The sequence below is a fragment of the Nannobrachium achirus genome (assembly GCF_963921795.1).
Source record: "Nannobrachium achirus genome assembly, chromosome: 7".
Classification (NCBI taxonomy): Eukaryota; Metazoa; Chordata; class Actinopteri; order Myctophiformes; family Myctophidae; genus Nannobrachium; species Nannobrachium achirus.
Genome location: NC_137816.1, coordinates 44,551,021 through 44,575,781, shown reverse-complemented (window position 1 = coordinate 44,575,781; position 24,761 = coordinate 44,551,021). Strand labels below are relative to the sequence as shown.

General features: G+C 44.2%; 1 protein-coding gene across 1 annotated transcript in view; it reads left to right on the top strand.

Moving 5' to 3' along the window:
• The first annotated feature begins 314 nt into the window (after nt 1-314).
• Nucleotides 315-24,761, top strand: part of dmxl2 (Dmx-like 2) — a 66,348-nt gene continuing 41,901 nt past the window's right edge. The window contains exons 1-15 of the mRNA XM_080730804.1: nt 315-739; nt 8,753-8,878; nt 9,438-9,509; nt 9,979-10,057; nt 10,700-10,844; nt 15,055-15,121; nt 15,638-15,810; nt 15,934-16,105; nt 16,199-16,379; nt 17,017-17,235; nt 17,857-18,128; nt 18,682-18,933; nt 19,655-19,884; nt 21,439-21,641; nt 22,363-22,484. Of these exons, the coding sequence (XP_080586930.1) occupies nt 653-739; nt 8,753-8,878; nt 9,438-9,509; nt 9,979-10,057; nt 10,700-10,844; nt 15,055-15,121; nt 15,638-15,810; nt 15,934-16,105; nt 16,199-16,379; nt 17,017-17,235; nt 17,857-18,128; nt 18,682-18,933; nt 19,655-19,884; nt 21,439-21,641; nt 22,363-22,484 (2,400 nt within the window). The 5' untranslated portion in view covers nt 315-652. The remainder of the gene's footprint in view (nt 740-8,752; nt 8,879-9,437; nt 9,510-9,978; nt 10,058-10,699; nt 10,845-15,054; nt 15,122-15,637; nt 15,811-15,933; nt 16,106-16,198; nt 16,380-17,016; nt 17,236-17,856; nt 18,129-18,681; nt 18,934-19,654; nt 19,885-21,438; nt 21,642-22,362; nt 22,485-24,761) is intronic.

The following is a 24,761-nucleotide window of genomic DNA, read 5'->3' as shown; positions in this document are numbered from 1 at the left end:
ATGCGACAAATACAACAAAACTTGGGGCAGCTGTTTCTTCAAAAGGTTTTGAAATAACAATAATCAAAAACAAAATGTTGGCAGGCAACAAAAAACAAAGAGACCCATAATAAAAATGTCTCCCGTGTGAGTGACCCACAAACGGGTCCCGACCCACCGTTTGGGAAACAGCGGTGTATGGTCGCGCAGCAGTCGTGCCTCCGTGCCTGCCTCCTCTTCTTGAGATCAGCGCGTGAGCGCGCATGTCAGGTCCGCTGCGGAGCTGCCTTCGCTGCTGTATCGCTTCTTCTCTCACCGATATCTAATCCTGCATGGCCGCTGCGCTGCCGTTGACACAGACAGATAACGGACGAGACGAGGAGGTCTACATTTTGTATAATATAGACCTGAATGACGGGAGCACGGGTCAAAAAAATCGCACCACCGAACGTAACGGGCTCGGTGAAATATTTTCTCCGCAACCCCGCTGCCTACCCCGGGGGCGAGGAGAGGAGAGGAGCAAGACAACGCTACACTGATGGGATTCCCAGCAGTTGCTGCTGCTGCTAGATGGAGACACCGAGAAGAGAGGGCTGTTTGCTGCTCGTTGTAAATAATTAAACGTTCCATCTGCTGCTGCTAAGCTAAACAGAACGGGAACAGGACCAGAAAGATGCATCTCCATCAGGTGCTGACGGGCGCCGTGAACCCGGGGGACTGCTGCTACTCGGTGGGGAGCGTCAATGACGTCCCGTTCACGGTGAGTACAGCACGGTGACACCGAGGCAGGCGATCAGCCAGACAGCCTGACTGTAGAGCCTCATAGCCTGTCTGAGTCTGGTGATTAGCTGTAGCCTGCTAGCTACGGTATTATTTTAGCTGGATCTGCTGCCCACTGCTTTGCTATAGCTAATGCTAACACACTGGGCTAAAATAAGCTAGCTTTGATGTTGCGTGCGTGTGTGTATGGGGGGCGTGTGACACACACACTGCGTGTGTGCTGTGTGTGTGTGTGTGTGTGTGTGTGTGTGGGTGGGTGGGTGGGGGGGGGGGAACGGACGTGTGTGGGGCGCGCGTGTGCGTGCGTGTTGGGGGAAGAGGGATTCACTCACAAATGGTGAGTCACGTATCTACGATGCGTGCCCAATACTGTCACGCACACATACACACACCTTCCATTCATTCATACCTAGCTATCACACTGGAGTGGTGTGACATCATCAGTCACTCTGTACTGTCTTTCTTTGACGTATTTGATGAAAAAAATACGTTTTTTTTACGCAACTGTCACGCGACGAGGTTTTATAATGATGAGTGACACGATAACAATTCACTCAAGGTTATTATTATTCCTTTGGCAAGGGATATGCGTGTTTGTTTGCTTTTACTCCCAACAACACAGTCAGTCAGTCATCCACTCCAATGACCTTTAGCAGCATCCCATAATGTTACTGCGTGCGAGGAGGGAATCCCTCTGCTCTGCGTAGACAGAATAACACCAGCCAGGGCAGGGGGGACACATAGCACTGAGTGAACCCCAATAAACTCTTCTTGCATTTGGCTGATAAAACCGTCGCAGCATATTCCAGCCCAGGCTGGGAGGCTTTCTGTTTGAGAACAGAATGGAGCTAGCTAACATTTGGCGTCATTCCGCTTCACGGATCATTTAGCGCTCCTGTCTGCACACAGCATCAGCTGTGCAGGGCTGTGACGTAGCTGAGCCATACATGGATACATGAGCTCCATTGGCTGCATGTTGGTTGTGTGTAAAAGAAAAACATAATTTGTTTAGGCTACCTAAAACAGTGGTTCTCAAACTTGTACATGTCATGGACCCCCAAATTGACACTTATTAGCCCATGGACCCCCCCATTTGAAAAGAGATGACAGGGAGTGGGACCCCATGAGCTCTAGGCCTTTAGCAGTGATTCCCAACCATTTTAATTTCAAGGACCCCCAGTTTGACATGCATTAAGCTATGGATCCCATTTAATGGTATTTCTTTCTCTAGGACCCCGATTTATATTGTGAAATTAATGTTAATTTAACTCTGAGAGTGTACAAATGGAACCAAATGGACCCGTTAGGTTTCCATTTGTACACTCTCTGAGTTGCATACCCATAAGGGTCCATTTGGTTCCTAACTATCATTTAGCTGGGGACCCCCTGGAAGGATCTCCCTCAAGCACCCCTGGGTGTCCCTGGACACCACTTTGATAACCAATGACCTAAAATGTATACATGATGTATATCAGTTACACAAATGTTAAATACACACTGATGCATGTTGTAATGGTAGCACAGAAAGTACAGTTCTATATGAAAGGATGCTAAAAGGATTGAATCCAAGAAAGCACTGTGGCTTGTTTTCATTGTGGTCCTCTGTATTGATTGATTGAATACTTTATTAGAAGTTTGCATATTAGGAATAGTACAGGACAGTTCAGATACAGTCTACTAAAAGGATTTAGACAACAAGAAAGTGCAATGACTTGTTTGCATTGGGGTCCATTTGTTCAATTCAGCCACTATTAGTTACTGATTATTCACCCGTCACTACATTGTTTTCCTTGTCTAGAAATCATTTGCGAATCATTCAACTTCAGTGTTAACAATGTAAAGGGGCAATAGTTCATATTATCCTATGTTTGTGCTTGCTGTGTCTTGTAGTGGTTTTCTGTACCGAGTTGACAGGACTGAGAAAACCCAGTCAGTATTCCATGTAAGTGATGTTGTTGATGTGAAATTGCTTTTGTATTGGTACTACTCGATGACACTGCCCAAGATGCGTGGATGAATTTAGCATTACACATTGTGTGGGAGAATATCAGGGAAGCCACGTCACCTTCTGTGGAACACGAGCTGCCAGTACCACTGAAGTTCAGAGCCCATGTTAGATTCTGGGACAGTGAACACTGCTGTTTCAAATGGTTTACAGTTGAATCCACTTTTCAATATCCCAAAGGGTTCAACCTGGTGCTTGCTGCTACTTGTAAAGCAGTGCTAGATTAAAATGCTGATGACTTCATGATTGATAGTCTCATGGCCATAAATAAAATGATCAGTTAATTCTCTTGGATATCCATTCATGGATATTTTTTAGTTTTTGTTGCATTCCTAGGCCAATAATTTGATGACCAGCAGTGTTTCCCTTATGGAGACACAACAAGCCTGCTTTGTTGGAGACACAAAGAGTCTCCTCAAATTATTGGCTTAGGAGTTAGGAAAGCGACAAAACCAAAGACAATTTCCATGAATTCAAGTGAACTGTCCCTTTAAACAACAACTCCAGGCTAAATAACATATAGGCTCATTTTTCTACTTATATTGATCCCAAATGACTTGCCATGGGGTCTATTTTGCAGAATTGCCCCTGTCGTCCAGTTTCCCCTGCAGACCCCAGGAGCCCTCAAAGCATAGTGTGAATTCCATGAGCAATTGAGCATATCGCTTTTACGCTATTTATTCCAGTCAAATCCATGCCTTGGTTGCCCCACGAGCCGCCACAGTCTCATAAATCATGTTTTGGGGTGAGTGTTCGGCACAACTGCCAATCAAGGTGAATGTACTCTGTACTGGCCAATCACAGCGCGTCTTTTCTGGGATTTGACTAAACACATAACAGCAAAACATCTTTTTAGTAGACTGGGGGCTCGTGTGGAACAACTAAGGCATGGATGCGTCATGCGTGTGTATTGTGTAATGACAGACAGCTAATAACAGATTGCCTGTACAGTACACCACGGGGTGGTGTTGTGCGGTCTGGTTTATTAACCAGGCTAAATAACAGATTGATGAGGAAAAAAACAACAACTTTTGAACGCAACAAATAGCGTAATGCGTATGGACTCCTGGGGTCTGCTAGGGATACTGGATGACAGGCAATTCTGGCTAGTAATTTGGGATCAATATACATATGACAATGAGCCTATATGTTATTTAGTCTGGAGTTGTCCTTAAATGCAATGGCAGTCCACACCAATGCAACTCCTTGCAACATGCAACTCCTTGCAACCATTATCCCTAAAGGCAGTTGCAAGCAGTTGCATTAGTGTGGACTGGCCTTAAAACTGTTGCGACTAGTTGCATTGGTGCGGTCTGGCCTAGCTTACTGTCTTAACATTACTTCCTTAACATTGGGCATGATTCTCTGTCCAATATATCTGCAATATAGTTAGTTGTAGTACAGTACAGTGACATAGGCCTGTATATTGTTGAAACAAATACAACAAAATAATCTACTGTAGATGGACACATGGTCACAGGTTTGAAGTTACACAAGCAGTTCTATATTATAGCATTGTTTCTTTGTAAAATACATAATAATAAATACAATTAATTCAAATCCCCAGGTTGACATTGATTATTGTTTGGTCATAGGCCTAGATCAGATACCCTGTATTTGTCAGGATAGAATGGCATTAGGGCCATATTTATAAAATGAAAATATCATAGCTGTTAAATGTAGCAATATTGACAGTCTGTGACTTTTGTTTAGACTCAGAAAAATTGGGCCTATTCTGTCATCATTTAATGTCCAGAGTATTATGTTGTGCTTTGTGGTATACTGCACAGCATGATTCTTTTATAATGCTGTGAGCTTGACTGATTGCTGCCAACTCTGGGCTGTTTTGCTGAGAAGAGGATTCCATCGTCATTTTCGGGAGAGGAGTCATCATTCCTGAAAAAAAAAAATAACATAAACAAATGGTTTTGTCTGCCCAATAACATAAGACGGTGTTAGCTGTGGAGCTAAAGCCTCGGAGGTTGCCACACAGATTCCATATACGCTGTGTTTGCCGCTTTTTCTGGCAGGGCATTTCAAGAGCAGTAGGATCATTTCATGTCCAATGGCAATGCCATACGTCTCCAGTAAAACACACACACACACACACACACACACACACACACACACACACACACACACACACACACACACACACACACACACACACACACACACACACACACATACACACACCTAATAACTTACCCTACACTCAACAGTTCATCCTCTGTCCTGGATGACCATTTGTGAGTCACTAGTTACTAAGACGCCTCAGGGCGACATGCGATTCTTGGCCATCTGGCCAGTGATGTATATCGGACCAGTTACCCATATATGGTTTGGAGACCCCTGGTACCCATACATGGAGATCCATGTACTGTATATGGAGATATGCTGTGAGTGTGAGAGCCCAAACATGCTTACTCAGTTATTCGTTATGTGAAAGTGCTATGAATCATGATGTCTATGACATCTGACATCATACCCTTTTATGCCCATACATGGAGATCCCTGTCTGTAGAACCAGCCACACATATATGGGCTGGCTTCCTCCATATATTGGCATTCCCATATGAAGTCCTGTTAGATATGGGCTTAATATTGATGACATAAGGGATTTCCATATATGGGCATAAAAGGGAATCTGTTAGTGGTTCCCATGACAGATCCCTGCTCTGAGTATCTTACATCACTTTGATGTCACCTGTGATGTGTCAGGGGAACCACAGTGTCAGGCGTGATAGAGATACGGACAAGAATAAGATGTGCCGGTTTTCATAGTTAACTGCGACCTACGGCCGCAACAAGAGCTGATATGGTTTGACGCTCTGTGATCTAAGGACAAATGATACATTCCGTAAATAAGAAGTCTACATAGGTGAACCATAGAAACTGTGACTGAGCACAGACTGCTATGCCACCTTACCTACACCATTTAAAACCTGTTTAATTTCAGTTTGAGGCATCATCTCTGTCAGCAGGGCAGGGTGAAAATAAAAAGCATTCCACAACATTGTAGCAGCTGTGGCAGTGGAACATGTTGACGTGATTACATTAGGCCTGGGAATTGGTGGCATTTGAGGGAATGAAAGCAGAAGTGATTGCTCTCTCACTTCCTCTGTTATTTTCCATTTGACATGGCACGTTGCACTCAGCTTATTTGTGTATGGTCCAGCTTTAGAAATGGGATGAGATGAGGTCCAGTCTAGTACATCTAGTCTGAAAATACAGCCACCCTCCCAACCTCAGCATGTTCTCCATTATTAAGTTCCTGCCGACTCATTCCTATCAATAATACAACAATCTTCTCTCGATGAGCAGGCTGTCGTCTCTAAATTGGCAGACGTGAAGTTTGCACAGAATGTTTGAAAGAAAAATAAATTAGTTTTTCTTTTGTTTAATCAACACATCTACCCAAAAGTGGAAGGGAAATAAAGGAAATAAATTGGACTAATAATACCAAATATTTGCATCAATAAGGGGGCAAAATGCAGCTGCTTTGCATGTCTAGAAAATAAATAAAAATGTCTCTCGGAAACTAATGGAATTATAAACGGGTTTCTAGAGGAAACGTTGGCCGATAAGGCTTGCACATTGGTGTGACCATCAGTTTGTCATGGGAAATATGCAGCAAGTGATAAAATTACACAGATTCAAATATAACCACAGAGATGAACGGCTGCTGAGCCAATAGATGGTAGTAAAGCAGGCTCCAGTGTTGTGTGTGGTTGTGGCAAGTAAACATGCTCAAACGCACATGTAAATTGATTCTTATGGTCATGCACAAGTGTGTATATCAGTTAGGCTTGCCTGCATGTGTCAATGTTTACCAGGAAGAAAAGACAGTTGATCACAATAGCCATCTGCTCCATAGTACCTTATTACAATGAATGAATCACTCAGCGTGTGCGATCATCCCTTTACAGGTTGTTTGTCACCTGAGTGGTGTTCTTGATGAAACCGGCCGGTGTGGCTAGCAGGGTCTAAATGACAGACTGGCTGACTGAAAGAAACCCTGGCAGCTTGCGTTCAAGGTACCAGCACTAATTAGCCTGGCCTTGCTGAGGTAGTATAGCAGAGACTCAATCACATACATCCTATAGCATGTGATACTCTTCTCTTGGTGTATATATGGCTGTGGTGGTGGTGATGGTGATGGTGGCGGGGGGAGGAGGAGGTTTACAGAGCACGCCTAGACTGCGCGTGACGGTGACCGCTTTTAAAGTCCAGCCGTAATATGTGGGAGAAACTGCCGCAGTAATAGTAAAGCAAGGACTGCATCTCTTTATCTCACACACACACACGCGCACACACACACACACACACACACACACACACACACACACACACACACTAGGGATGGGATGATATGAAAATGTCATTTCACGATTATTGTGATATTATCACGATAATCATTACCCTGGTGCGGAACATTTTTGCCAAAAAATAGCAGATCTACAAGCTCACAACACATCGCAACGTGGCGCGTTGTGAGCTTGTCGATCGGCTATTTTTCGGCAAAGACATTTGATAGAGAGTGAAAAAAAGACTGTATCAAATGTATATTATAAGTACCTTTTACCATAGTCTAGAGTGTTTAAGTGGTACCGGATATGCAACTCAGCAAATAAAAGGTGAATTGAATTGATCCCAGTGCATGACGGAGGACGGTATCACGATAAATTAAATCTCCACGATACGATTATCATGAGTGTTTTTATCACGATAAACGATAATATCGCTTATCGTTCCGTCCCTAACACACACACTTCATCGTCTGTATCTTTTCTCTCTTACATGGACACGATGCATGTCGTGCATGCATAGGTTCATAGACACCTTGATCATTCCCTTAGCCGTGGTTGTCCCAGTCTGTTATTCCCCTGACTACAACATTGAGTCTTGTCCTGTGTGTGTGTGTGTGTGTGTGTGTGTGTGTGTGTGTGTGTGTGTGTGTGTGTGTGTGTGCGTGTGCGTGTGCGTGTGCGTGTGTACTGTATTATGGTGGTGGTTGTTGTTTTTCTTGAGTTTTTTCCAGCCTCCTCCCATTCTCCTGAATAATGAAAGACATGAGCTGTCATCCTGACTGTACCATGGCATAAAGTGCCAGCAATGTAGTCTATATTGCTGGCACTACATGTCCACATGGCTCTGTATTAGTTCACTGGTAATCATGTTGCCCATAAACCACATACAATGGGGACGTGAGCAGTTTGTTAGTTTAGCACAGTATTAATGTGGTTTGTTTTGGGATGGGGTGGTGGTCCCATATATCATGGGACCTGATGTATGATTATGAAGTTGATTGCTTACAAACTACAATACTAATGCTATGCTATAAAGTTAGTTTAACTGTCACCCTGAGATGATGTTGCACAGTAAAATCTGTGAAATGTTACACAGTGCCACTGCCATCTTGGTACGTTTTTTACACGATCATTGTTAAATTAACACCAGAGATGTGTTTGCTAGTTTCCTTCTTATTATAGTTCGACAATGTGAATTTGGTGCAAATTGCACCAAATTAACGTGCTATTCTAATGCTATGCTTGTGATGCTGTCTTTCATTGGTTTCAGTGCATTACACTCTTTTTGATGGGAATACACACGCACACAATCTTTCTGGGGGCAATTGTGTTTGGCTACAGTCATTGAAGCATTGTTACCATCAAATTGGTGTCCAACCAATCTGCTACCACAGACTCCAAATCAGAGAGAGTGTTAATCAACTCGCTGTGATTCTCCAGTTCAAAATGTTTGCAAAGCCTAGATATTCATCAGTCAGAGTGTTTGCGATGCATTGTACCTGTATCAATAATAATCAGCCTACAGGGCTATCAAAGCTGATTGTGTGATTATTATGATGCAGCCTCCGGGCTGCTCCTCGGCTCAGTGCAGAAAGATACTTATTTCTTTCCCCCCTCTGAGGCTCAATTTGATCTAATTTGTCTTTCTTGTGTCTGTGTTGTTGTGTATATGTTCCAGGCCTATGGCTCAGGCTGTGATATTGTGATCCTCTCCAGCGATTTTGAGTGCGTTCAGATTATCCCTGGAGCTCAGAATGGAAACATACAGGTGGGCTGCGTGGAGTGCTCCCACCAGCTTGGCAGGGTATGTCTTGAGCACACACACGCACACACACACACAGGGCTGTCACAATTATTACATAATCGTCTAATTGCAATTATTTGACATAATCGCGATTATTTTTTATAATCGTCATAATCGTTTCCATGTTGAAATATGTTCATATATATATTTTGTTAAAGTAAAAAATATCTACAAGCTCACAACGCATCACAAAGTAATTTCTTTGTATATTTAGGTTATGTGTCATATCTACCATGTGCAACTTCAAAAATCGTTAATCGCAATTACTTGAGTGACAATTAATCGTCATGTAAAATGTCATTATCGTGACAGCCCCCCCCCCCCCCCCCCCCACACACACACACACACACACACACACACACACACACACACACACACACGATTCCCCTGAACAATGTAGCTGTGTCTTTACTCCTGTAATTATTTCAAGCCTAGTGGTTTCTACTCTTTGCCACTTTGCTCTCCTGAAACCCCCCCCCCCCCCCTCCTATGGGGATGACTGTGCAGTACCACTCATGGCGTGAGCGATGTGATGATGAACTCAGCTCTTTATTTTTAGATCGCCGCGTCCTATGGGAACACGGTCTGCATCTTTGAACCAATCGCTACAAACCCAAACAAACGCCACAAGGTGAGCCCAAGCAGTGCATGTGTATGAATGTATGCTACTCTTCATCTTTCACTTTCTTCTTGTCACCGACGTGTTTTTGTGCTTATCAAGTATGATGTACAATAATAGTAGTTGATAGTTATCCTATTAGTTATTTATGCTAATATTTCTTTTTTATTTTGCAAAGTAAAAATATAGATTTTTTAGATATGCATTGTTTAGTAGGTGGCTGTGTGTAAATATACCTATACTTGGCACTTCTGATGCTTGCAAATAGCAGCACCATTAGCACGTTTGGAGACTTGAGCTCTCTGCATGTCAGCGCACTACATATTGTGATGCGTGAGAAAGTTTGCTGTCATTAAGACTTAAATGAATCTGCAGCTGCACGTGAATAACCAGGCGGTGCGTTTGAGGTGGATACTTTTGTAAGGTGATGTCTTTACTTGCATGGTGTGGCTGACCTGCACTTATATCCTTTCACTAACAGCAGCTTAACTACCAGTGGCAAAAAACAGGACAGTTCTTCCTTGATACAATCACCTACAACTTGGCCTGGGACCCACAAGGTAGGCGAACTCTCTCTCTCTCTCTCTCCGAGTGACTAACTGAATCCCACTCTACACATGCCCACTCTTCACCATTCCTCTGTGTCTCTGGAGCTGTGAGCTTTTACATGTGTGCTTGTATTCTATGTGCGTCATATCATTGCTGCCAGGAAGAAACCTTGTATGTTCAAAAATGGTTTTCAAGAAATGGTGTTATTTAAAAATAACTTGTGTTCCCATGTATCCAATGTAGTTATTATTTAGTCACAAGCTTTACATTGTTTAAAACCAACAGACTATATAAAAGAATGAGCTTGCTACTTTTGCAGAACACTCTTGTACGATTAAGAAGGGCATTAATTTACAGCCCTTTCAGCGTTCCAGGTTCAAGTCCCGATCCTGACGACCTTTGCTGCGTGTCACCCCCCCATCTCTCTCCCCATTTCCTGTCAGCCTACTGTACACACCTATTAATAAAGGCAGAAAAAGCCGAAATGATATCGGGGGGAAAAAAAGGAATATTGACATATTGTACAAGGTTTCGGCCCAACAGCAACGTTATGAGAGCGGCACAAAACCTACATGTAGAGTAACTGTGTGCACTTTAATACTGAACGTGATGGGATGTCATGTGTGTGCCCCACTGTGCTCGCTTGTCTGCAGGGAACCGTATCCTAGCAGCAACTGAACGCCTCCAACTGTGGGCTCCTCCGCCGGCAGACACTTTGATAGAGGAAGAGGATGGACAGATTAATGATGACAAGCCCCACCTTGTCCTCAATGACTGGAAGTGTGCCTGGCAATGCAAGTAAGTCACCCTAAGTCTCTTGATACGTCGTCGTTATTTTTAAATTACAGCCACACCTACCACCAGCAGTGCACGTTTACTACAAATGAGAAGCGTACGCATCTCCACGTGAAAGTAAAATATATTCATTTAACACATGTTTTGTACATTAGAACAGTGCTTCTCAACCTTTTTAATCTCAAGTGGCCCCAGTGGCTGAAATTCTTTATTGGAAATAACCGCTTGAGATGAACCATCTCGTTTTCAAGGGGATCCAAGAATTACAAAATACAGAATTCATACATTTAGATAAAATGTTTTAACGGACAATTCAAAGAACACCAGTAAGACTCCCTAATCGGGAGATAAGCGACTGTAGGTGGCTTATCTCCACAAATAGGGCAAAAATGTGTTTTTCCAAAATCTTCCTGATCCATGTTGATGACATGAGTGTAGACATGCTGTGTAGTGATATTCGTGATTTTAGGGCAAAAACTGTAGGAGCAGTGTCCAAAAATGTGTTTTAAAAATCGGCCTGAAGGTGGCGCTAGAATAGGGCCATGTGAGAAATGAGGGGTGGGGTCTCCGCGTTGCCTTGGCGGACGAATAGGTACCGGCCCCGGCTCTCCCGGACGCTCCTAGCCCGAGTTACGGCATTTTATGTGCGCTGCAGTGGCAGGGGGTCCTCCACTGGGGGCGCCACCACTTTTGCATCCGTTCTGGAGCACCAGGAGTCGGTGGTCCCCGGGAATTCCCCGTGAGCAGCCCCGTTGGGGTGGTCATTTGGTCATTTTTGCACATTTGGTCATTTTTTACATCTGGGGGTCCTTGGAGGTTGTAGTTTGGCAGGCAAGGAGTGTGTGTGTAAAATCTGGCATGGATCGGGTCAACGGGTGCGGAGATATAAGCAGGGAAAAAGTGTGACGTGTGACGGACTCACTGACTCACTCACAGACAGCCTGTGGAGGTTTTGGTAGTAAATGCGACCTACGGTCGCAATCAACCAAACAAAGAAAACAGCAGCAGCAGCAATACACACATAAATGGATGATTGCTTAATAGATCTGTTAAAATGATGATTTAGTCAAAACATGAACTGGTAATCTGTAGTTGAGAGAACAGCGCAGTTTTAAACAATTTAAAAGATGTTATTGACCGAATATGAGCAGGTAGATTGTTCCAGTCAGAGGGAGCTTTAAACCTAAATGTTTTTTGGCAACTGATTTAGATACTTTTGGAACAATGCACAATGTCTCAGTTGATGTTTAGAAGTGAAAGTTACCACTAACGGTTTCAGATAGTACCATGGATAGTTAAAATGAATCATTAATAATTTAAAAATGAACTGCAACCAGTGCTGCTGTCTTCTTAACGTGGGAGAAGGCAAGTTGATATTTTTCTACATGGTGCACAGGTGCAATAATGAGTCATAGTATGTCGTGTCCACAGTCGTGTTCTATGGAAACCCGTGATCTACTGTATAGCCTGGAGTCCACAATCACGCCCCCGATCTGCAGCTGGGCGGGGGGGGGGGGGGGGGCAGAAACTGGGGAAGAGGTCTCTGAATGTTGAGTTGGGGACAAGCCTTAATGTTACACGAATGCATACTGAGTTAATGACATGCATTGATGGGACATGAACCCAAAGGATATGCATTGATGGGACATGAACCCAAAGGATATGCATTGATGGGACATGAACCCACACAAATTGAGAGGTTGGAGATGGACAGGGAAAGGAACATGGGGAGGAGAGAGGGTGGAGTTGGGATGGAGGAGGAGGAGGGAGTGTGGAGAAAAAGAGGAGGGAAGGGCAGAGGGGCGATGAGGGGAGCCAAGCCATTCTTCTCTATTAAGATGTTTGCATTTGCATTCTCAAACAATGACCCCCGCTGTGACCTGCTGACCTGGGTTAAGGCTCCATCTCATTGTAGATGTTCCATCATGTTGGTCAACAGATGTGCTTTTATGGCCAGAGAGAGGCTGCCTCTAATGGCCCTCCACTGTGTTCTGTATCTGATCCGTCATCTAGTGACAGCACACTGAAGTTTTGTGAACTGAGTGGGGTTTCCACAACAGATGTCACCACTCTTCTCCATTAGGAAACAATGGCTCCTACCGACACGGGTGTCTGTTACAGATTCCTTTGAAAATGCTCATGTTGATAACTGACATACAATCACTTTTGTACATTAATAATAATCGTACCACTTCTGGTTCCCCACTGGAGCTGTTGTCCTCCGGCAGTGGTTTTCAACCGGTGGTCCAGGAACCACCGATGGTCCTTGAGGGGGTTCCAGGTGGTCCCCAGCTAAATGATGGAGAGTTGGTAACTAAATGGACCCTTATAGATCTTTAACTCTTGAGAGTGTAAAATGAAACCAAATGGTCTAGATAATTAGACAATGTAGATCTTTGTTTTATTTTGGATAACAAGTTTGCCTGTTATCTCCCCAACATCAGTACAGCATGGAATTATAGAAAACATCTTATCCAACGACAACAAAATATAATATGTTTTGGGTCTGAGAGGCTAAATGTCATCATATGGTGGTCTGTGGTTGAAATTCAGAATAAATAATGGACCTTGATATGAAAAAGGATGAAAACCACTGTCCATGGTATGTTGCCCTGTACCGTATATAAGAAGTAAGGCTGGGACTTTAACTGATTAATTGCGATTAATTAATTACAGAAAATTAACGCGATTAAAAAAATTAACTCATTTTAATCGCACTTAGTTTTTGCACCACAGAACCTTCAGTTTCGGGCATATCGATCATAGCGATGCACCAACCAAGAAGAGATAACAAACGCAAAGGGAGAAGTAGCCGATCAGAGCGCTTTTCTTGGCCCAGTGGATGCGAAATTTAGATTTAAAAAACTCACTCGTTGATTCACTCGTACAACAAAATGTGTTTTACTTGAAAAAAAATGCTTCTCGGGTCAAATATCGATGTGCGATTAAAATGCGATTAATTGGGATTAATTAATCACAGAGCCTGTAATTAATTAGATTACAATTTTTAATCGCATCCCAGCCCTAATAAGAAGCAAAGCTTCCTGGCTGTCTATATCATGGAATTTACACTCACCATCTCACTGTGTAATGTCCAGTCAAGGCCGAAGTCTAGTGTATTGCAGGGGGCTTTACAGTCTGACGTAATGATCTCTGACCCAGCCAGCTATCTCTGTGTTGGTTTCACTCCTTTGACATTGTTATTTTGTGCATGAACCCAGCAGACTACCTTGGTGTTATATGATGCCCCCATATCTCCTAACATGAGATGATGGCATGCATGATGGCGTTCTCACACACCGGCACAAACACATGTCATCGCTCTGGCCCCCAAAGCTGATCTGCAATGCACTTGTTCTGTCTTGTTTTCACGTCTTACTTCTTAGAATCTTATATTACACAGTTTCTTGTTTGAAGAGCCATTTCTGTCAAGCCTGTTAAACAGTAGGGAGTTTGGAAGCCTGTTTGGACCACAAGCCTCTCTGGTTATGCACTACCCGTTGTCCCTGTTGTCAGTGCAGTACCCGTTGGTGCTTGGAGGCCATCAGTATTATGATGTCATATTGATGACATGTGGGATCTCCATATAAGGGCATGAAAGGGATTTGTAGACATATAGATATTTCTGGATTCCTGGACAACTGCTGATCCCGGTGACGTACGTTCCACTCTGCAATGCTCTCCCTGGGTTTCCTCTGAGATACACACGCCTCGTTATAGATATAGATAATGAATTACATTATTTTGAATACATTGACACACCTTTTTAATAGTCAATACGATATAATGCTATTTCAGATGAATCGAAATGTATATACTCTTGTTGTCTTGTCTTTCTGGCTTCAAATTATATATTATTATCGTGTTCATTTGCATGTGCTGCCATGTAAAGACAGACCTCAAATGTGAGAATAATGTCATCTTCTGACACGTAACTTAGCTATAGGGAAGTCATTGGAGTGGGGAAGTGCAAGTGTAAATTACACAACCAAAAACATGCACATTTTGCACAATCATGGAGCAACACACACAGTCACACTTTCATTTCACCTACTGTCTTACGCCTATAAACTTTTGTTGTGTCAATAAAGTAAAGTTCTGCTGCTGTGTGTGTGTGTGTGTGTGTGTGCGCGTGTGTGTGTGTGTGTGTGTGTAGCAGAGACTGTTCCTGGGGGAAGTGAATAAAACTGATCTCAGTGTTTCTTGTTCACAGGACCGCGGCATCTGTTCACATTGCCAAGTGGTCTCCAGATGGGGAGTATTTTGCAACTGTTGGAAAGGTATACAATGCAACACATTCCAAGACAAAAACATCTAGTGCTGTCACGATTATGGCATTTTACATGACGATTAATTGTCATTCAAATAATTGCGATCAACAATATAATTGTGTATTTGTCGTTGACAATTACATTTCTGTTTGGCTTGTAGGCTTTGAAGTTGCACATTGCAGATTTGACACATAACCTAAATATACAAAGAAATTACTGACATATTTGACAACTTTATACTTAAAAAAGAACACTGATAGTGATGCGACGCGTTGTGAGCTTGTAGATCTGCTATTTCCACAGTTTTTGAAAATGTATGAACATTTATCAACATGGAAACGATTATGACGATTATGCAAAAATAATTGCGATTATCTCAAATAATTTCGATTAGACGATTATGTAATAAACATCCCTGTGTGCACATACTGTATAGATGTATATGGTGCCTAATCAGCTGCTGTGTTTGTGTGTGTGTGTGTGTGTGTGTGTGTGTGTGTGCGCCCCCCGTGCGTCTGCCCACAGGATGACTGCCTACTCAAAGTTTGGTATCCCACTACGGGCTGGCGCTCTGCTGTGGTTGTCCAGGACACAACCGATAAGAAAGGCCCTCTTGTTCACTTCTCGTTCGTCTACCTGGCCCACCCTCGCTCTGTCACCGGCATGTCCTGGAGGAAGACGAGCAAGTACATGCCCAAGTAAGAGCACACGTGCATACACACAAACCGAAGTGATGGTGAAGGTGATCCACGCAAGGCCAACATAATGTACCTGCCCGTTTGGTTTCTGACACATTTGCATCTTCTGTGGTGCCCTCCCAGGGGATCGGTGTGCAACGTGTTGCTGAGCTCCTGTGAGGATGGCGTGTGTCGGATTTGGTCGGAGACCCTTCTGCCAGAGGACAATATCCTTGGGGGACAGATTGCCGAGAGCACACACTCTTTCAGCTCCAGCCTGCCCGGCAACAGGGACAAGATCCAGCATGCCCTGGAGGTAGGCACCGATCACAGTGATACATGAATAGGGACGAGTTAATCTCACAAACGGGATATAACATTTGTTTTTGTCTTTCCTTCCCCGTCCTAGTCGATCCACCACTTGAAGCATCTGCGTCGGGGCAGGCGAAGGTCCTCTGCTCTGGTAGCACACACTGAGATGCTGCCCTCCCAGATGGGCACACAGGACATGCACACACACCGCCATATCACACACCATGCCAATGCCCTGTGTCACTTCCACATCTCTGCCAGTATCAACCCCAACACGGGTAGGATGCTGCTTTTAATCTTTTGCATCTACAGGGTAATAATCTATAGCACGCCTAGGCTATGTTCACCCTATGTCACGCTTTATTGTAATCATGTGTATTTTTTCTGTTAAGCACTTGTGCTTAATATTCTGCTCTGTAAAGCACTTTGAGCTGCATTTCATGTCATGATTATTATTATTATATTATGTTCACATTGGCCTATCCAGAATGGAATCGCATTGTTTTTTTACAATGATGTTGCTCACAGAAAATAGACAATCTACAAGTTCACAGTGCATCACGATGTATTGCTTTGTGAGCTTTTAGATCTGCTGTTTTTGGCGGGCAACACCATCATATCACGGTATATTTAAGCATTACTCTTGCCTATGTCATTGCATCGCTACCAAAGCAACCAAAGCAGATAGGTTAATGTCTGAAGAAACAAATCCAATCTGATCACTTGCTAAATCAGTGTGGACAGTCAGTCATAAAGATCAGATTTGAGAATCAAATTGGATTTGCCTGGAGACGGAACAAAGCCTTAATGGATCTTTCATTGAGTTCTTTCGATGACTGGTGGATGGATATTTTAGTGACCTTTATCTTTCATTCATTCATCTATCCTGCCTTCCTCTCATCTTCCCTCCAACAGACATCCCATCGGTGCTGGCTGAGTCTGCCATGTTCAGCCCAGAGGATGGCTCTGGAGGCGGAGGCTTCGTGGTCCACTGGCTGAACAACAAGGACCTCAGCTTCACCTCCTCCATGGACCTCTTCATGTTGCAGCTTCGCAAGTACTCCGAACAGCAGCTGGAGCAGACCACTGACGACCCCTTGGATCCCGAGGGCTCCCCCATGAAGTTTGAATTTGGTATGACCCAGAACAAGGCTTTTACTGCACACTAGACGTCTTGACAGCTTTTCCAAAAATGACCCACCGGCAATCAGAGTTGTATCCTAATGGATCTAGGGCCAATCTGATCGAACCCGACATTCGGATGCAAAACAATTGCTATAGACGAATCCACAGATTAGCCGTGTAGCGGTGTGAAGCGATGCCACTTGACACCGCAGTTATGATTGTCACTCTGAGTAATGGGTCTATAGTAAACAAGCTATAATGTAGGCCTAACCATCGATTTAATACCAATGCATTTCTGTGAAGTCCTTTACTAGACATTAACAAAACAACCCCCCAAAAACATTATTCTATATCTGATCCGGGCTGCATTGAAGCCTACAATATAAGCGTTTTTCTTTTCTACATCAGATTGAAGTACATTGACCAATGTCACACAGCTTACTTCATAGTGTCACACCCTGAGTTAAATGTTGAATTGGGTGATGAAAAGGAAATTCTAAGAAAACACAGTGACTTCGACAGTGACCCGTATCATGATGTCTGCTGGCACACAAATATCACCATAACACATTTACTTTGCGGTTTTGACTCGATCTAATCGCCATCTTTGGTCCCTTGATTTTTTTCCAGACCCGGATGAGATGTCCGACAAGGCGTCCTCTGAGCAAGGCGAGGAGGGGGAAGCGGGTGAGCAAGGCAGCACCAAGGCCTCGTCCCCCGGCTCCAGCTCCAGCATGCCCCTGCCCTCCATGCTGCTGGACAGGAAGATGGAGACGCTGACTCTGGAGTGGAACCGCAGCCCTGACATGCTGTTCACCATCCACCCCTCCGATGGCTCCTTCCTGGTCTGGCACGTCAAGTACCTGGACGAGTTCATCCAGGGCATCTTCAGACAGGTGCAGGTAAGCATAAGCTGGGAACTACAGTACACACACACACACACACACACACACACACACACACTTCATGCTGTGCTGCAGCAGTATTATGGCTGTTGCTGCTGGTTTTCAGTGTTTTTTTTTTTAAATTTTTTTTACCTTATTCTCGAGGCTCCCTGAACGCACCACTGTCCAAATGTAATCAGACTACTTTCGGGAATGGACGGTGATTCGTCTTTTCTTTCACCCGTTAAAGACAAATTATAACCGCAGCCATCCATGCTTTTTTATGGTCCGTAGACTCCGTACTAGAGATGGGCTTGTTTTAAACAAGAACATTTTCACAATCCATTTTCCTTCACAGCAATCCATTGCTGTAAATGGAGGTTTTTATTTCCTGGTGACATCTTCCAAAGCATTATGGGAATTTGAGTTTTTGCATCGGTGCCAGGATCCGCAGACCACACTCGGTTTACTATATTACTATACGGTTTACTATATGAAACGTCATGTCCTGACTTAACGGCAGTTTCTGTCTGTGTTAATCCTCTCTCGCTCTTCTTCTTTCTCTTCCCAGGTGTCCTTCTCATCTCGTATTCCGGTGGCGTTTCCTACGGGCGATGCCAACTCGCTGAGTAAAAACATCCTGATGTATGCCTGTACTTTCACCGAAGGGGAAAGTCCTGTGGAGGAGCAGGGGAGGAGGGCCCGCTCGGCCTCCCAGGTGGGCCTGGGGTATCCCTCCATGGGCCCCTCTCTGGCCCTCAGCCCTGGCATCGGCCCTGCTGTTATGATGGTCTCTAAACACGTCGACGGATCACTCAACCAGGTGGGAACGATTTAGTTTTCGTTATTCTAAAAATATAACTAGAAAGATGCAGGAAAATTGCAAGTGTGTGGACTAGTCTTGCCATTTATTGCAACCGTAGGTCACCGTTTAGTATGTGAACCGCCACAGCTTGAATGTATCTCTGTCTGTCTGTCACGCCTGACACTGTGGTTCCCCTGACACATCACTGTGACATCACAGGTGACATCACAGTGATGCCAGATACTCAGAGCAGGGATATCCAAATATGCGCATAAAAGGCTGACACATCACTGTGACATCACAGTGATGTGACACAGTGATGTGAGCAGGGATCTCCATATATAGGCATAAAAGGGATTGTATGTATGATGTCAGGTGACAGAATCCATATGGCCAAGACAGATGGCACGACTTCGCCCTTTGGTGTCTTACTGGTATTAGGTATTGTGATGTCAAGTGAAGCATGACCAATGCTGTCTGATTGGACATGACATTGATGTCCAATCAGAAAAGGGACAGAAAAGGTCCATTGAACTCAATGGACTTTTGGGATAACAGAAAAGTTGAATGAAAACAGGTTTACATTAGGTGACAGAAAACAGTTAACTGAAAACTGGTTTAGTTTAGGTGACATGAAAGTCTGGTTGCCTATAATAATTAATAATCAATTAAATATTACTGAAAGTTCACAGTATAAACATTTATAATGACACCTTCCTTGGCTCTTGTCTGTCGGCAGTGGGCGGTGACCTTCGCAGAGCGCTCTGCCTTCTCCAACGTTCTCACCGTGTCTCACAAGTTCCGCTACTGCGGCCACCGCTTCCACCTGAACGACCAGGCGTGCCACACGGTGCTGCCGCTGCTGCTCACCTCCTCCCACCACAACGCCCTGCTCACCCCGCCCTCCGCTCCCAGCAGCCTGGACGGCGAGCAGCCCCCTTCCCTGACCCCACCCAAGGGACTGCCCAGGTAAACCTTATTTTTATAGCAGCCCCCTTCCCTGACCCCACCCAAAAGACTGCCCAGGTAAACCTTATTTATATATTTTAATTTATTTGATTTATTTATTTGCACAATAAAAAACAATACAAGGTTAACATTATTAAAATGCATAGAAATGAGTGCAGGCGAGAAAGGAAGCCCATATAGGGCTTATACAAGGTTCTCACCTATAATAATAAACAAAGAATAAGTTAAAACATAGAATTCAGACAAGATACTCACAAACAACAAGAGTGTGTGTCTGTGTTTGTGTGTGTGTACTGAAATAAAGCCACTTTATGCGGTAGAACCCAATGCAGAGGCTTGATTCACCAGGCTGGCCTTCAATCTATGTTTAAAGTTACTGATTGAAGATGAGGATTTGGCAATAAGTATGTGTGTATTCCAGAGTAAAGAACCTCTGTCTTTAATGGAGAACTGACTATGAGTGATAAAGGGAGGATGGACATTGTCTGATTGTCTAGTATTATAATCATGAAACTGCGAGTTGGTCTTCAAATATTCCTTGAAAGGTCTAGGAAGCATATCTGAAAGGTAGGTGCATTTATAAATGAAAGTATCAGCCCCCTTCCCTGACCCCACTCAAAGGACTGCCCAGGTAAACCTTATTTAAGTATACTATATAAGTATTGGAAATTTTAAATACTCAAGTAAAGTACAAATACTGTACCTCAACATTGTACTTAACTCATACCTCGCGATCCCCGTAGAGACCGTAGATTTCCCGCTGTACCGCGCTGCCATGCCCGTAGAGCCCGTAAAGTTTAATTAGCTTTAATCATTATGAAAGGATTAAAAGTATTAGCGCAGATTTTCGCTGATTCTGGCTCTTTAGGCCCGCCCCCCTAACTGTATCCGGTCATTTCCGGTCTGGACCGGATCCAGCTTTCCGTATCCAGTCTGAGCCTGGGCCATAGTCCCGCCTCCATTGGTTTACTGTGTAACAGAGGAGAAAGCTACTCGGCGATGGAACACTCGTTTTTCAATCGGATTTTTGCGTTTGGAAACTTTGATCCAGTCTCTACACGCCTGGATTATGATCCCCGCACATATCGTGCGTTTTGTGCGCGAACGTGTCCACGTGTTACCATAGCGCACAGTTGGCTTTTTTCAATGCTTTTTCATGTAAACACTGGCTGATAAGCAGAGATACAGCGTGGCAACGGATATGTCTTTTTCAATGGGGTTTTTTGTATTCGAAAGCTTGTCACTGAGTCTACACGTCTACTAGATGAGTCGCGCACAGATTGTGCACGATGCGTGCGCGTGCCCACGCTAAAAGGTAAGGACAATTTGGCAGCTGCTTACTACAGCTATGTTTAAAATGGCAGAGAAAAAGTTAAGTAAATGTACGTAGTTACTTTACACCACTGTATATATCACATATTTGCACATTTACAAAGCTATACTGTGCACTCTACATCAATTGAAAGAGACTGTTTACAATAATTAGTGAGTGGATGACCATGTTGTAGGCTCAGTAGAGGAGATGTGAACCCTGTGTACCCGTATGTTTTCCAGGAAGCAGCTTCGTAACGCAGCTACGAGGACCTTCCATGACCCAAACGCCATCTACAGTGAGCTGATCCTGTGGAGGGTGGACCACATCGGACCGCTGTCCTGCACCGGAGGGGTCTCTGAGCTGGCCCGCATCAACTCCCTGCACACCTCTGCCTTCAGCAACGTAGCCTGGCTGCCCACACTGGTGCCCAGCTCTGTGCTCGGTCAGTGCTCAGTACACCTACAGCAGTGTTTCTCAAACTTTCAAATTTCAAGGTCTCCCCTTAACTCTGGCAGTGTACACATGGGACCAAATGAACACGTCAGGGTTCATTTGGTTCCATGTGTACACTGCCAGAGTTACAGACTTGTATGGATCAATTTAGACCCCCCTAAAGGAATCCACAGAGTCCACTTTGAGAACCACTGACCCACAGCGCACACACACACACACACACACACACGCACACACACACACACACACACACTGCGCGAGTCCTACATGCCATAAACATTTGATGAATGTAATGTTTAACTCCCTTTATGTTTAAGTTATGGTGCTGTGCAAACGGGTCCTCGTTGAAAAGTTAACTATTGTCAATATATTGAATGCTGAGTCATACTGAGGCATTCAAGGTTATACAAGTGTACCTGCCTAGTCTTAGAAAGAACATATTTTATAACATCAGGACAATGCAGTGAAGTTTTTCCTGATGAGCTCTTGTCATTTCGAAATTGCCATATAAAAGCGCAGGAGAAGCACATGATCTTTGAATATATTGGAAGAAAAAATGTTGCATTGCAGGTTACATACTTTTATTTCAAGGTGTTAATATAAGATACATGCCCCAAAACAAATAACATTATGTTACGATGAGCAGATTGCATGCAGATTGCATGCATTGTAGGCCTGTCTTACAAAGCCTGTTTGTGTGTGTTTTTTAGGAACCTACTGTAACAGTGCCAGTGCCTGCTTTGTGGCATCAGATGGCAAAAACCTGCGTCTATATCAAGCTGTGGTTGATGCCCGGAAATTACTGGATGAGCTGTCAGATCCTGAGACATCTGTGAGTGCACACACATGGCAAACAAACTAAAAGTACACTTAAAGGACCATACCAGTCTAATTTTGAAATTATAGCCATTAGTATCTGGCGGCCAGAGTCATATTTGACCATAATTGTCAATAATTGACTAATTAGCAGGCCATCACCTATAGTGAACGATGATTGACACCTGGCAATCAGCCCACTCAGGTCTGATGGCTACAGGTGTGTGATAGAGCTGGGATCGGGCCCATTTTTTCTGTCCGTTCCGAACCCATGTCCGACAGTTTTTTGTCCGACCCGAATCGACGTCCGAGCATTAATCATTAATATATGGGCCCGACCCGCGCCGAGGCCCGAACCTTATGTTTCCAACTCTTTTTTTGCCTCGTTTCTTTATCTTTGAGGAAGCCACTGATTCACTAGCAGCAAACTTGTTCTAATAATGTGCAGTGCATGCAGCGTGCCTGCTTGTTACCCTTAATGTGAATATTAAGCCACACTTTGGCTTGTGAAAGTGTTTCAATAGTAGGCTATGTTGATTATTAAATAATACAAATAATAACGTGAGCTGCGCTGCGCTGGACGTCTGACACAGTGACGCTGCACACTCATTCATTCTGCAAGTTTCTGCACCTGGAAAATAGCAGATCTAAAAGCTCACAACGCGTCGCGGATGCGAGGCGTTGTGAGCTTGTAGATCAGCCACGATGAAGAACTATAAAAGAGACAGGATTTACTTAAGTGATGTGATGTGTGTTGAACGGAAGGACGGACGGACGGACGGACGGACGAGGCTGGCACAGTGCACTGCGACTGCACAGTGCACACAACAACGCCGAAAAATAAACGTCCAATGCAAGGGAGAGTACTGGAAACACAAGCTAGGAGTTCCATTCAGCAGCACGCCACTTCCAATCGAACCACAACAACGCGTTTACCTCAGCGTGGGACTTTTCTCCATGCTCCGTTATGTCTCCGTTGCTGCAGCAGTGTTTAGCGCGAGCGGCACAGAGCACACACAAAGTGCGGAGTTGTATGCTGCGTGCAGCATCAGAGAGAGTGCATGATGCATGTCCAAGGTAGGCAGAGGCTATATCAACGATTATGTCCGACCCGAATCGACGTCCGACAATTAATTATGAAAAATGCGTCCGACCCGAGCCCGAGCCCGTCGGGTATCCCAGCTCTAGTGTGTGATTGAGGTTGTGGGAAGCTGAGTTTGTTGAATTCAATTTATGTGAATATATTGCAACCCACCCTGGTTTTTGAATTCAATACAGAGCTGTTCCATCAATTTTAAGGGTTCTTATTTTGATTATTTGAGTCCTTTGTAACCTTTTCTCATCAATACCTGGCCACACAAAAAGGAGAAGACTGAGTCCTCTCTGGTAGGTATCCGCCTAACTGGCACCCCTATAGGAAACCGTTACAAGTAGAGAATGGCCCCACCAGTATACAGTACATTAGTGTAGTTGCGACCGTAGGTCGCATTTACTACCAAAACCACCACCGGCTGTCCGTCCCTGAGTGAGTGAGTGAGTGAGTGAGTCACACGTCACACGTCACACGTCACACTTTTGCCCTGCTCATATCTTCACAATCGTTGCCCCCATCCATGCCAAATTTTGCACACACACTCCTTACCTGCCAAACTACAACCTCCAAGGACCCCCGGAGCTCCAGGGACCTGGTCCCCCAGGTGTAAAAAAATGAACAAATGTGCAAAAATGACCAAATGACCACCCCAACGGGGCTGCTCACGGGGAATTCCTGGGGACCACCCACTCCTGGTGCTCCAGAACGGATGCAAAAGTGGTGGCGCCCCCAGTGGAGGACCCCCTCCACTGCAGCTCACATAAAATGTCGTAACTCGGGCTAGGAGCGTCCGGGAGAGCCGGGCCGGTACTTATTCGTCCGCCAAGGCTACGCGGAGACCCCACCCCTCATTTCTCACATGGCCCTCTTCTAGCGCCACCTTCAGGCCGATTTTTAAAACACATTTTTGGACACTGCTCCTACAGTTTTTGCCCTAAAATCACGCAAATCGCTACACAGTATGTCTACACTCATCCCATCAACATGAATCTGTCCCATATAGCGCCACCTTCAGGCCGATTTTTAAACACACATTTTTGGACACTGCTCCTACATATTTTGCCCTAAAATCACGAAAATCACTACACAGTATGTCTACACTCATGTCATCAACATGGATCAGGAAGATTTTGGAAAAACAAATTTTTGCCCTATTTGTGGAGATAAGAAGCGACCTGCGGTCGCTTATCTCCCGATTAG